The sequence below is a fragment of the Periplaneta americana genome, chromosome 2 (assembly GCF_040183065.1).
Source record: "Periplaneta americana isolate PAMFEO1 chromosome 2, P.americana_PAMFEO1_priV1, whole genome shotgun sequence".
In the NCBI taxonomy this organism is placed as follows: Eukaryota; Metazoa; Arthropoda; class Insecta; order Blattodea; family Blattidae; genus Periplaneta; species Periplaneta americana.
In genome coordinates, this window is record NC_091118.1 from 29670310 (window position 1) to 29685464 (window position 15155).

Sequence of the window (15155 nt, forward strand, 5' to 3'; positions counted from 1 at the left end):
ATAGGCCTACATACATACATACGTACATACATACATAGGCCTACATACATACATACGTACGTACATACATACATACATACATACATACATACATACGTGCATACATACATACATAGGCCTACATACGTACATACATACATACGTACATACGTACATACATACATACATACATACATACATAGATACGTGCATGCATACATACATACATAGGCCTACATACGTACATACATACATACATACATACATACATACATACATACATACGTGCATGCATACATACATACATAGGCCTACATACGTACATACATACATACATACATACATACATACATACATACATACATACATACATACATAAAGAAAATGAATTTCACTCAATTTTCACAGGCCAATGGTGTATCTGCCCCCATAATGAACAAATTACTGTATGCTTTTCGGATTTCAAAAGATCTCCCCAATTTAAAAATACAGCGCACGGTCCAGGGCAAAATAATCCATACATTTCTCATTCTACATTGAAAATTAATAAAACCTTCAGAATTTAATGTTAGTTTTTTGTACTGAGTCAGCATTGATACAGAGGAAATATTTCCTCCACGTTGCAGGTATAATGGAGCAAGCATGTGCGGAAGGCGATTTCCAGTCCTGTGCGGCGGGGCCAACTTCCTTGCTTCTGACAAGCCTCCTCTCCACCATCATGACTTCACACCGTCAGCTGGCTAGTACTGAATATCCGGAAGACGCTTCCCACCGCCTTCTAGACGAGTACGACTTCATCGTAATCGGTGCCGGATCTGCGGGATCCGTAGTGGCTAGCAGACTGAGTGAGGTTCAACAATGGAAGGTGTTGCTGCTCGAAGCAGGCGGTGACCCACCAATCTTATCCGAAGTCCCGTACGCCTTCCTTCAATTAGTCGACTCCGAAATTGACTGGAAATACAGAACCGAACACCAAGAAGGTGCATGCAGGGGGCTCAGAGGTGGCGTATGCAAATGGCCGCGTGGGAAAGTTCTCGGAGGCTCCAGCATTATCAACGCAATGATGTACGTCAGAGGAACACGAGAAGACTACGATAATTGGGCTAAAGCCGGGAACACAGGGTGGGGATTTGATGACGTTCTTCCTTACTTCAAGAAATCAGAAGATATGAGATCTGAAGAAATTTTTGATGATATCCATCATGGGAAAGGAGGTCTTCTAACAGTAGAGAAATTTCCAGAAATTGATGTTACCAGCAACCTCTTTAAAGCAGCTGAAGAAATGGGATATCCGATACTAAAAGACATAAATGGTGAGGAAAAATTAGGATTTTTCCCTGTTTATGGGACACTGAAAAACGGAACACGATGCAGCTCAGCAAAGGCTTTTCTGAGTACTGCCACAGGCAGGGAAAACCTTCATATTGCAAAGCATGCTCAAGTGAGCAGAATAATCATTGATCCTGACAACAAATCAGTCAAAGGAGTACAATTTTTACACAATAAGGGCATACGAACAATCAAAGTGAAGAAAGAAGTCATCCTGTCCGCCGGAGCTATCGGCTCACCTCAGTTACTGATGCTATCAGGAATAGGGAAAGAGGAGCATCTAGGAGAACTCGGAATCAAGCCAGTGATACAAAGTTTGAATGTTGGGGAAAACCTTCAAGATCATTTCATGTTCCCAGGTTCTCTGTTCAAAATTAAGAGCTCAATACGCAAATTCACGAATCTGTCATTTCCAGATTCTGCCTATGAATACATCACCAGAAGAACTGGGGAATTATCTGGGATTGGCTGTGCCACTTTCAGTGGGTTCATCAACTCTAAATCCTATCTTGGAAAATCTACAGAGAACACATCTCCGGATATTCAATTCCATTGTTTGGGAATTCCCGCTAAACATTCACGAGGTGCTCAAAAAATAGCAGACTTGCTTGGTTACCCAGAAAAAGTTACAAAATCGCTCCAGAGTTTTGCGCAAAAATCACACGTTTCGCTGATAATCCCAACTGTTTCTCAACCCAAGAGTAGAGGCAGGATCTTACTCAAATCTATATATCCAGAAGATGCACCCGTAATCAACCCAGGATACTTGAGTCATCCTGACGATATGGACACTATTATTGCAGGTATTTGTAATGCATAGTACAACGAAGTATTTATTTATTTATGTATTTATTTATTTATTTATTTACTTATTTATTTATTTATTTAACCTGTCAGGCCTTCTCTGCCCCTCTACCAGGGGATTACAACTATAATATGAACAATAAAATTACAATTAACATTAAATTTACAATTACAATTACAATAAAAATTAAAATACGACAAGATTACCTGATTAATGAAAGCTAGACATTTTATCATAGAAGTTAAGAACAAAGAATATTTTTGTATTTACTGAATTACAACTTAAACCTACAATAACAAAAATCTATAGTAATGAAATTACCATATATTGAGATATTTTGTGATAGATTAAGAGAACTATTTACAAGAAACCATGTCTGAACGAGTCTCAATTACTGACCAAGTGCCTAGTAAGTTTGCGTTTGAATTCAGTTTTATTTCGACAGTCCCTGATGCTAGCAGGTAACGAATTCCAGAGTCTTGGCAGGGCTATTTTGAAAGAGGATGAGTATGAGGAGGTGCGATGGGATGCGAATGTACCTTACTGCACTTAACGCATCGACTCCATTATCAGGAAGGCTGGAAAAGAAAGAAGAATCTAAACTGTGGAAAACAGTTCTTGGTAACGGATTCAACAGAGAGGTTATCGTTTGTTTCCCAGTCTTCCAGATGAAGGAATCGATACGTAACTCGAAAAATCGAAAATCGAAAGAGAATTGGGAGGACAAATTTAAAAGGTACGCAAAACGCGTCCTTGCAAGGGGTTGGGGGCTGTACAAAACTAAATATGGTCCACACCTGTGGAGTAACGGTCAGCGCGTCTGGCTGCGAAACCAGGTGGCCCGGGTTCGAATCCCGGTCGGGGCAAGTTACCTGGTTGAGGTTTTTTCCGGGGTTTTCCTTCAACCCAATACGAGCAAATGCTGGGTAACTTTCGGTGCTGGACCCCGGACTCATTTCACCGGCATTATTATCTTCATATCATTCAGACGCTAAATAACCTAGATGTTGATACAGCGTCGTAAAATAACCCAATAAAATAAAAAAATATATAAAAAAACTAAATATGTGAGCTCCAAGCCTGTTGGCCACTAGTCTCACTCCGGGTTACGCTGCTCCACTGAAAGAGCTCTGGAAAATTTTGAAGGGGAAGCCGAAATTGGACGTAACCTCTTAGGTACCACACACGCGAGGGGGACTGAGATTTGATCAAGTGATCATGGAACGGGGCGAGGAGGAGATGGCTGGTGTTTGCCGTTAGGATGGCGAGACGCTGTCATCTGTTGTTCGATGACAAAGCATGTGAAGGCCGTCGGAAGAAGCGCCGTGAAATCTAATTCTGCAATTTGAGAGGTCCCTGTCCTTTCAAATTGCGACTAGTTGAGTGACCTCATACATTTAATAGACAATTTATAGGTTCTGAACTAGGGGATACGTCGTTTATATTAAAGGGGAATATATATGGGGAAGGGCATATAGGTCCGTGGCCCATTTCTTATAGGGCTCATCCCGACATTTGTCTTACGCCTTAGGAAAAGCACGGAATACCTTAGGCAGGATGAGTTGTCTCATATATAAGAGACTAGCCAATTTGGCTATTATGTAGGAGGTGATTGTTGTCATGAGCCTTGTTGAATCGTCTCAATTTAGAGACCAGCCATTTGGCTATATGATGGCTCAATTACGAAGAGGGGGGGAGAGATGTAATTGTTAATTAATTTAGAGTAATTAGGGAGATTCATGGGGATATGAGTGCAGGTCCGTGGCCCATTTCTTTTAGGGCTCATCCCGACATTTGTCTTAGCGCCTTAGGAAAACCACGGAAAAACCTTAGGCAGGGATACGTAACTCTCAATCGTTGAATTTATATACTCATGACTCGATGCAAAAGCCCAAAAGTCTCTCACCTGGAGAGAAATTTCGAGTCTTCAAAATATCAATACAAGGGAAAATACACTTTTCCATTCATAGCTTTCTTCCCAAGGTCAGACCTTTCATAGCAAAGATAGCATTCTCCAATTTTTCCCTCCCCGCCTTCCTCTTCGCCTCCGCGTAAGTCCACACATCTTAATTAATGTTGTCGATCATCTGATATCTTCTTATGCTCCGAACTTTTCTCCCTTTCATCTTTTCTTCCAGTGTAACTTTCCCAAGCATTATTCTTTCTTCACAAACTCTTTCTAGAGCAGCTTCATTTCTTATTCTGTCTGTCCATTTCACACGTTCCATTCTTCTCCAAATCCACATTTCAAATGTTTCTATTCGCTTCTCTTCACTTCATCGTAATCCCATTTTTCTGCCCCACAAACAATCCACACTCAATACGAAGCACTTCACTGCTCTCTTCCTTACTTCTTTTTCCACAGATCTGCAGAAGAAACTCCTTTTTCTATCAAAACCTTCCTTTGCTATTGCTATCCTCCTTTTAACAATAGAAGTTTTGTCAGGATCCGTCTGTGCTTATCTATATAACAAATATTATTAGTTTACAATATTTGTCACATTTATTTAGTTTTTAACGTTTTCGGCTTAATTAAGCCATCTTCAGAAAAGTGTATGCCTATATACATGAAAGTAGTACATGTGTATGCGATACAAATAAATAAACCAATTAACTTAAAATAAATCTCTGTAGAAGTAGGTGAACATACAATGAATTAAAACATTACTGTATTAAAACAGGGCTGTGTGAGCCATAATCAAAGTTATTAAAAGTTATTAAATACTAAAATTAAATTAAAACATGTGCGATGCAGTTGCAATTGAAACAGGTTGGTTCATCTGTAGTGATGTCCAGATCTGACTGAAATAGGGTGAATCAATATCATAAGTAATGTGGAGACATCCCTGTAGACATTGAAGGTAGGAAGACAACTGTTTCATGTATATAGGCTTAAACTTTTCTGAAGATGGCTTAATTAAGCCGAAAACTTTAAAAACTAAATAAATGTGACAAATATTGTAAACTAATAATATTTGTTATATAGATTGGTTGTGCGGGCCCGCACAACCAGACACAGGATCAGTTGCCTCAGGTACGCCGAGAAGAGTCTTGCGACCTCGGATACCACTCCACTGAAGATGTCTGCCGCAGTTGCAGACGAAACGTCTGGTATAAAACCAACTAATAGACCACGGCCTCTCAGCCCGGAAAATGAATCTACATCTATAGACTCCGGCCGTGAAAGCCTACACTGCAAAACTCTTATTGTTACTGTATCAGCTTATCGGCCCTCATGGCTTTTAAATTTATCCTCCTTTTGACTTCTTGGCATCAGTTCATGTTACTATTCATGTTACAACCCAACTATATGAAGTTATCCACTTGTTCTATTGTCTCATTTCGAATTCATACATTTACCTTTATTTTTCATTCACGAACCATGATTTTCGTCTTGTTGGCATTTATCTTCATCTCATACTGCTCACAGCTATCATTTAGCTCCAGTAGCATATCCCTCAGTATTGAGCCCCCAAATAATTTTTTATTTCAAAATATTTTTATTTGGTTGAGTTACCACAGCTATGAGCTCTCTACATACAAAAAATTAATATTGTACACCAAACAGGAAAAAAGTTTAAAAAAATTCCATCCTCTCCCCTTAAATCGGTACTATCATTATCCGAAGATAGTTCAGGCGTTGTTTTCACAATGCTTGCAGGCATTCAGTTCACTTTGGACTTGATGAATACTTCAACGATGCGAGCCTTGGAATCAGAGCAGAGGAAACTTGACATCGAAGCCTGTAAGGATCTGGAATGGAAGTCGAGGCAATACTGGGAGTGTGCAGTGAGGGAAATAGGGACGACGGTGTACCATCCCGTCGGCACCTGCAAGATGGGACCTGCTTCAGACCCCGACGCAGTTGTGGACCCTCATTTGAAAGTTCACGGCATCAGAGGGCTGAGAGTTGCAGACGCGTCCATCATGCCGAAAATTATTACCGGTAACACGAACGCGGCATGTATCATGATAGGCGAGAAGGCGGCAGACATGATCAGGACTGAATGGCTGATCGATGAGTGACCAGGTCATTTCTTATTTCTTCTCATTATATTAAGGAAGAGAAAATATTATGATTCTGTAAAAGATAAGTGTTTGAAATTTGCACAGTTTTTATTTTTTTTGTATGTACCCATAGAAATGTAATTTACTGCAACAACTTAAATTGAAGGGTTCAGAGCCATAGTGGGCCAAGCGCCATTTATTAAAAATGGAGGAAGCAAGGATTAAAGTTAAGTGAAAACCATAGTTTAATGAGATTGACACATCATTTAGTTTTACTACGTATACTTTATATTACTTGCTATATGTTTCCATTGAATTATGGTAATAACTTCATTTTAACCCTTGTTTTCTACGGTTTTAGTAAATGGCGCTTAGCCCACTATGGTTCTGAACCCTTCAATTCGAGGTTAGTTAAAAAAAAGAATTTTGAGCTCAAATTTTTAAAGAAATATCCTAACACAGTAATTCACTAACATGAATATATCTCAGCAATTTTTGAAGATGAATTAAAAAGTCTACGAAATATTACGCCTAAACGCACGCCCTCTAAAATATCTGCAGCACGATGTTGATATTTGCTATCAACATTTTAAGAAAAACAATGGCATTTTAAGAATGAATTTTAGAGATACTTTTATAGAAATGTGGAGGCATATTTATCACATACAACAAAATGATACATTTCTATTACAGAGAAAAGTTTCCTAACAGCCTAAAGAATATGTGTATGTATGTAGCATTCATAGTTCCTAAGATATATAACGTTTTGTGTGGAATAAAGACAAAAATTGAAGATATTGTAAATTGCATTCTAAGTCTAATGTATTTTAAAAACCGTGTGCACCAGAGTTTTAAAAATTGTATCACATTTGCTGAATATATTTTTTACATACATATCAAAGATTATAAGGATATTTTAATTTATCGGTTTTTCACCATGTCTATTTTATCCCCTTAAATGGAAAAATTATTTATTTTAAGTCTTGATTTCGGTTTTAATTTTTTTTTCGTTAGGTATAAAAAACATCTATTGGTCAACAATCTTTGAATCACCATAATAATTTAAGTTTAGTAACATATAATCGTACTTCATCTGTTTTTAATTATAAACGTCTTCCTTTGAAAGAAGCTGTGGTTGTGAAATATCTGGGTATCGTCATTAGTGAGCATCTGAAATGGTATTCTTATATTTCTTACCTATGCAGCAGATTACGTAAAACAATTTATAGATCTGTCATTCTTCGTCGTATTTCACCCACCAATATTTTACGTTTTTCAGTCCACCATCCAATATGCATATTGCGTAGGACGGAACTTAAAAAATTTCCTTATATCCTGTAAATGCTTTACGAAAAAACGTATAATCAAAATCTACTTAAAAACCTATTGATTACCCTCCTAAACCTACTTTTAAGGGGTTAGGTACAGCTTACAGCAGTAAAATTTTTGGAAATATTCAACATTTTTTCTTGCATTATTGTATCTTGTACAATAACGAAAATTGGTATGTGCAAAACACTGTCCTTCTGCTATATGAAAAAAATATGTCTACGATTTAAAAAAAAAATATTTATATAATATATATTTTTTAATTCAAAATGTGAAGTTCACTGTGCAGTGATGAAGCGTTTCCTTCATAACTCATAAACTTGTTAACTTTTTCATGTTCTCTCTCTTTTATTTTATTGCTGAAACTCATGTTTACAATATCATGCTCTTTTAACTACATTTCTTAATAAATAATTTTTTTTTTTGTGTGTTAGAAGAAAATACTGATATCTGACCATTTTGTATAATTCATTTATTTTTATCACACAATCTCTCTAAGGTAGAGAAGTGGTCTTGCATCATATAGTAGATATGATATGCATTAATACACAAAAGAAATTTCATCACAGAATGTTGGATAGTTTTTGAGTTATGTGGGAAACGCTTCATCATTGCACAGTGAACTGAATGTTTAAAAAATGTAAATATTTTTTTTAAATCGTAAAATATTTTTTTTTTTTCATATAGAGGACAGTGTTTCACACATACTAATTTTCATTATTGTACAAGATACAGTAATGGAGGGGAAAAAAAAGTTGAATATTTCCAAAATTTTACTGCTGTAAGCTGTACCTAATCCTTTAATGAATTCTAAATGTATAAGATTGAACAATTGTATAATAATATACAGGGCTCCTACAAAAGACCTTTCCGGTTTCGAACACAGGTAATTTACGTTCTATGAATCTGAGGTGCATGAAAATAGTATCAATGGAAAGAGAAACTCAAATCAGAGTAATTTTAGGTTATCTTTGATAAAATACTGGGTGTTCATTTCAAAGTGTGTCATGACGTCACTGTTGTGGGTCAGCGATTTGAAGCGAGTTTCAGCTTTTATGTCAGAGAAGTTGCCTATTAATCAAGGCGTTCAATCTGAACTGGAGAACGTGTAGCGTATAACTTGAACGTCGTAGCAACATGACGGTCTGTACGGTCTGTGTGCTACCATAACCTCTTTCGAACTGTGTTTTGCGCGGGCAAGTCGTACGCTGGGTATTTGTTACCATCGGTTGCTTACGGCAACGTTCCACAATACAAATCAAATGCTCCGTGTCCATGTTTACCGTCGAAGTTAATGTCAACAAATACTGTACGTAAGTAATCGTCTTAACCCTCTCCCCATAACCCGACAGTAAGAAAAAAACTCACCCCAGTACGTGTTTCCAAACAGTTCACATTCCTGCCACTACTGGAGTTACCGTGCGTGGCAGTAAGTACTCTTCAGAATGAACGCCGTACTTGATAGGCAACTTCTCTGGCACATAGGTAATACGTCTCTGCGGAAGTGTAGGAAGATTGAATTGTCTAGGCTCATCGGATAGCCACATGACGTCATACAGCGAGCCATGACACACTTTGAACTGAACACGCAGTATTTAATATTCTGTTATATACGCAAAATTCTACCTTTCATTACAGACCTTTGATAAAATATTTTATCATATTCTTTGTCAAAGAACTTTGATAGTGTGATATCAGCCATAGAAAGAGCACGTGGAAGGAATGGATGATAACATTCCCAAACGAGCTATAAGCTTAAGATGCTGTACACTAGATCGATAGGAACTAGATGGCTGGAAAACTGGATTACGATACCCATATTCCTAACGATGCCTGGTGGACACCGGTCTCTCGATAAAATTTCTTTCCTCGTAAAGATTCTAAGAAGATCTCATTTCGCATGGCTAATCCAATGAATGATGTCCTTGACCACGCGTGCAGGTCTTAAATATCCAGTATGCAGTACTTAAGTTACAACAGTTTATTGAGTTTGGTACAAAAGCGTTTTGCAACACATATTCACATTAGTTAATACATTATCTTCCGAGGTATTTGGTTGTTAACGGTTGGAGCTGCTGAAATCACCATAGCGACGAGTAAATTATTCATGACATACGCGTGAACACTTTCAACTGTTGACTTACTCAGAAGAAAGTGCATTCTAACAAGCCAACAGCGCTCTTCATGTGTTAAGCATGTGGATGATTCAGACGGTGAAAGTGTCTCCAGTAATAGATATCCGTCTAAGTGGGGTTATTTATCGAAATTTACAAACTTCATGCATGATGTCTACCGATAAACACTAAATTTCTGCTACAGTTCATGAATGTAGAAATTACATTAACATATTAAGTCACATTAATATTTTATTGAATAGTTAATATAAAAATAAGTTTAAGTTATAATATTTATAGAATTTAAAAATACATATTTTGGAAACCATACTACGTCAGAGCGTCTTGAAACCTTTCACAAAAGTTGGTAAGATTTAGGCAATCTATAAATTAAATATTTCAAAACGTTCAAATTCTTCACCATACGGACGTAAAACAATTTTAAAAAGGATATAAAAATGTTGAAACATCTATACGAATTTTCAAGTATGTGAAGAAAACAACGCTTTAATAGTACATTATGCAACGAGCCTATAATGGTAGTAATTAAGACGCAAGTATGATTGTTTATGAAACGAGCGCAAGCGAGTTTCATAATTTTCATACGAGCGTCTTAATTACCATTATAGGCAAGTTTCATACGACTTTTTATGCTCGACCATATTTCTAACTTCAAAGTATTCAAAATTATGGTTATGTGCGAACTGACCTGAATTATGAGATGTGCACAGACGCGAAAGTACTGATTTTTTCCGAGGCCGAATTTCATTCATCTTGACTCTGGTATAACCTGAAAATTGATTTAGAATTGAAAAACGAGATGACAAATTGAATTTATTTGAATATTATTTACAATTAATTCTAATTATTATAGTAACAGAACATGACCTTCTGCGACAGTATTGGATTTCCAGCCTCCGTGACTTTTCGCTAATTCTCTTTCTATTGCATATCCGAGAATAATCGATACTTGCGGTTTTATAACGGTACAAAGCTGACTTGTAATTGGCTGAACACCTGTAAGCTGACTTGTCATTGGCTGAACACCTGTACTTTAATGAGGTGTACTTTAATGACATGCATTAAAGGACTGCTACCAGGTGTATAATTACTACATTTCGGCATGGTCGAGCATAAAATGACTATTATACTTTTACTACGTCATACTACTTTTGATCAATAAATCGGTACGAAAGGACGTGTTTCAATCAATCACGGCTTTTTATCGCTACAATTTTATCACTTTCCTAGCTTTTTTTGTTTTATCACTTCCCTAGCATTTCTTTCTTTGTTTGCCAACATTTCAAACTTCAAATTCTTTACGATATTATAAAATATGCTTTGCGATCGTCATTTGTTTCCCGCATAGATAGTCAACTGAGAATGGCGGCTCCGTTCAAACGTTTTGGTGAAGCTAACATTAGTGAAATAGAATTTCAGTAAGTCAATTAATATTTTATTGTATTAGAGTACTTTATTTCTTCTCATTTTTATATACTTTCTTCTAATCGTGTAATAGTCAATTAAAATCCCACTCGAGTTTTGATTTTCTCTAGATAAATCAAAACCTCTAGTGAGATTTAATATTAATATTAGAGGAGAAAAATTCGCTTCGACGCCGGGGATCGAACCGGGATCCTTGGTTCTACGTACCAAGCGCTCTCACCATTGAGCTACGCCGACGTCCAAGCCACAGCATCGAATCGAACCCTCTCCTCCAGTGTTTTTCCCTTTGTGGCCTGACTCCAAGTTAGGCATGTATGTTGACATTTTTATATTAAATCAACTGCCATTATACAAGGAACGCACTCAGTTGAGTGACTTGGTGGCCGGGATTCCACAGTAATATGCACAGTAATCTGTACAGTAATATGCACCGTTGCTGGAAGAGTCTACGTGGAGATTATTATTTTTTGGTCCTATTTTGGCTACTCATAGGCGGAAAACTATAATTATAATTGTAATTCTCTATTTAACGATAATTTTTAAACTACACTACAAAGGCTATTAATAGACGAAATTATAAAATTTGTAATTGGAATTCTTTATATGAAGTCTCTTTTCAAATACAGAGGCTAGTCATAAACGAAAAATGATAATAATTGTAATTCTTTATTTAACGATAATTTTTAAGCTACACTACAAAGGATATTCATTCATAGACGAAAAATGATATTTATAATTGGAATACTTTATATGACGTCTCTTTTCAAATACAGAGGCTATTCATAAGCGAAAAATGATAATTATAATTGTAATTCTTTATTTAACGATAATTTTAAACTACATTACAAAGGATATTAATAGACGAAATTATAATATGTATAATTGGAATTTTTTATATGAAGTTTCTTTCGAAGTACAGAGGCTATTCATAGACGAAAAATGATCATTATAATTGTAATTCTTTATTTAACGATAATTTTTAAACTACACTACAAAGGATATTCATAGACGAAATGATGATATTTATAATTAGAATTTTATATATGAAGTCTCTATCACCTTTACTTTTTAACTTCACTCTAGAATATGCCATTAGGAACGTTCAGGATAATAGACAGGGTTTGGAGTTGAATGGGTTACATCAGCTTCTTGTCTATGCGGATGACGTGAATATGCTAGGAGAAAATCCACAAACGATTAGGGAAAACGCGGAAATTCTAGTTGAAGCAAGTAAAGCGATAGGGTTGGAAGTAAATCCCGAAAAGACTGAGTATATGATTATGTCTCGTGACCAGAATATTGTACGAAATGGAACTATAAAAATTGGAGATCTATCTTTCGAAGAGGTGGAAAAATTCAATATCTTGGAGCAACAGTCACAAATATAAATGACACTCGGAAGGAAATTAAACGCAGAATACAGACGTGGACAAATTATTAACAAAATGGACGATTTTTATGATAATTCTGGTTACAAAATTTGACTTTTCAATTTAGACTACATTTGACAATTTTGGATATTTCCATCATTACAGTAGACAGAAATATGCAAAAATGTCAACTGTAGTTTAAATTGAAGAGTCAAGTTTTGTAAAAATATATAATAAAAGTCTTCAATTTTGCTAATAATTTGTAAATTAGCAAAATTGTCAACTGCATTGAAGAGTCAAATTTTGTAAAAATATAAAACAAAAATCTTCAGTTTTGCTAATAATTTCGAAATATCCAAAATGTCAACTGTAGTACAAATTGAAGAATCGAATTTTGTAAAAATATACAACAAAAACCTTCAGTTTTGCTAATAATTTGTAAATATGCAAAAATATCAACTGCAGTCCAAATTGAGGAGTTAAATTTTGAAAAATATACAATACAAATCTTCAATTTTGCTAATAATTTGGAAATATACAAAAATGTCAACTGTAGTCTAAATTGAAGAATCATATTTTGTAAAAATATATAATAAAAATCTTAAATTTTGCTAATAATTTGTCCACGTCTGTAAATATGGGAAATGCGTGTTATTATTCGGTTGAGAAGCTTTTGTCATCTAGTCTGCTGTCAAAAAATCTGAAAGTTAGAATTTACAAAACAGTTATATTACCGGTTGTTCTGTATGGTTGTGAAACTTGGACTCTCACTTTGAGAGAGGAACAGAGATTAAGGATGTTTGAGAATAAGGTTCTTAGGAAAATTTTTTGGGGCTAAGCGGGATGAAGTTACAGGAGAATGGAGAAAGTTACACAACGGAGAGCTGCACGCATTGTATTCTTTTCAACTGACATAATTAGGAACATAAAATCCAGACGTTTGAGATGGGCAGGACATGTAGCATGTATGGGCGAATCCAGAAATGCATATAGAGGGTTAGTTGGGAGGCCGGAGGGAAAAAGACCTTTGGGGAAGCCGATGGGAAGATGGGAAGATAATATTAAAATGGATTTGAGGGAGGTGGCATATGATGGTAGAGACTGGATTAATCTTGCTCAGGATAGGAACCAATGGCGGGCTTATATGAGGGTGGCAATGAACCTCCGGGTTCCTTAAAAGCCAGTAAGTAAGTAAGTAAGTCTCTTTTCAAATACAGAGGCTATTCATAAGCGAAAAATGATAATTATAATTGTAATCCTTTATTGAATGATAATTTTTAAACTACACTACAAAGGATATTCATTCATAGATGAAATACGATATTTATAATTAGAATTCTTTATATGAAGTTTCTTTCGAAGTACAGAGGCTATTCATAGACGAAAAATGATAATTATAATTATAATTCTTTATTTAACGATAATTTTTAAAGTACACTACAAAGAATATTCATAGACGAAATTATAATATTTATAATCGAAATTTTTTATATGAAGTCTCTTTTGAAGTACCCAGAGGCTATTCATAGGCGAAAAATGATAATTATAATTGTAATTCTTTATTTAACGATGATTTTTAAAGTACACTACAAAGAATATTCATAGACGAAATTATAATATTTATAATCGAAATTTTTTATATGAAGTCTCTTTTGAAGTACCCAGAGGCTATTCATAGGCGAAAAATGATAATTATAATTGTAATTCTTTATTTAACGATAATTTTTAAAGTACACTACAATGAATATTCATAGACGAAATTATAATATTTATAATCGAAATTTTTTATATGAAGTCTCTTTTGAAGTACCCAGAGGCTATTCATAGGCGAAAAATGATAATTATAATTGTAATTCTTTATTTAACGATAATTTTGAAAATACAGAGGATATTCAGAAAGGGAACGATAACTATAATTGTAATTTTTTTATTTAGCTCCTCTTTTAAGCCACTGGGATTAATAAGAAGCGATAAATTGCAAATGTGTTCCAAAGTTACTTGCATATGTTGGGATACGCAAGAGAGAGAAAAAAAATAAAATACGCAAAAGCAAATATATGAAATATGGCAGCTTAATAAGCAGAAAGACCATGGGTGCTCAGAAACGATTCTCCTGATAACTGCATGGGGACGATCTGGGTAATGGTAAAGAAAATCATTGTTCTAGACGGGAGTGGATCCCCGAACTTTAAACAACATGAATTAATATAGACATGAGTGAATCCTGATACAGACCTTGACAATAGGTGTTTACATTCTAATCAATTTCTCTTGCTACTTGGCTTTAAAAAAAGTGGGTCAAACATTTCATTCAGAGAAAGTGACAGCATGGGATGCACGTATTTATCTGAAAGTAAAATTGTTGTTAGTTTAATTATCTTGCAGGCTACATTCCTCGTAGTTATTTGCAGTACAGCTCACCACAATCGCCGCTACCGACCTTAGCACACATTGTTGTTCAGCTTTATGTAGGTAGGCTATATAGACTTCAGGGAAAAGTGAAGGACAACACGGATATCGCATAAATATGACGTCTACTTGAGATACAGTATTTATTGTACGACACATAAAGGAAGCCATTAAAGTGATGTAGTGTCATTCCTAATGTCTCACTGACTTAGAAAAGACTTTTGATAAATAAGTTTTTCAGAAACCTCTTGGGTCAAAATCTATACTAATAATAAATCTGTAGCCGAAATTTTTCTGGTAATTTTCGATTTTCCAAAAATAATTGGTCCTAACATATATAATTAACCGTCCTGAAACAGAAAATCG

General features: G+C 35.5%; 2 protein-coding genes across 3 annotated transcripts in view; one reads left to right on the plus strand and one right to left on the minus strand.

Annotated features, from left to right (window-relative positions):
- The window catches only part of LOC138691593 (glucose dehydrogenase [FAD, quinone]-like), a 48379-nt gene extending 41834 nt beyond the window's left edge, over positions 1–6545 (plus strand). For both annotated transcript variants that reach the window (XM_069813722.1, XM_069813728.1), the window contains exons 2-3: positions 606–2111; positions 5775–6545. In XM_069813722.1, the coding sequence (XP_069669823.1) occupies positions 611–2111; positions 5775–6139 (1866 nt within the window). In that variant the 5' untranslated portion in view covers positions 606–610 and the 3' untranslated portion in view covers positions 6140–6545. The remainder of the gene's footprint in view (positions 1–605; positions 2112–5774) is intronic.
- The window catches only part of LOC138691605 (uncharacterized), a 158126-nt gene that overhangs the window by 108194 nt on the left and 34777 nt on the right, over positions 1–15155 (minus strand). The gene's annotated exons all lie outside the window — the stretch shown is intronic.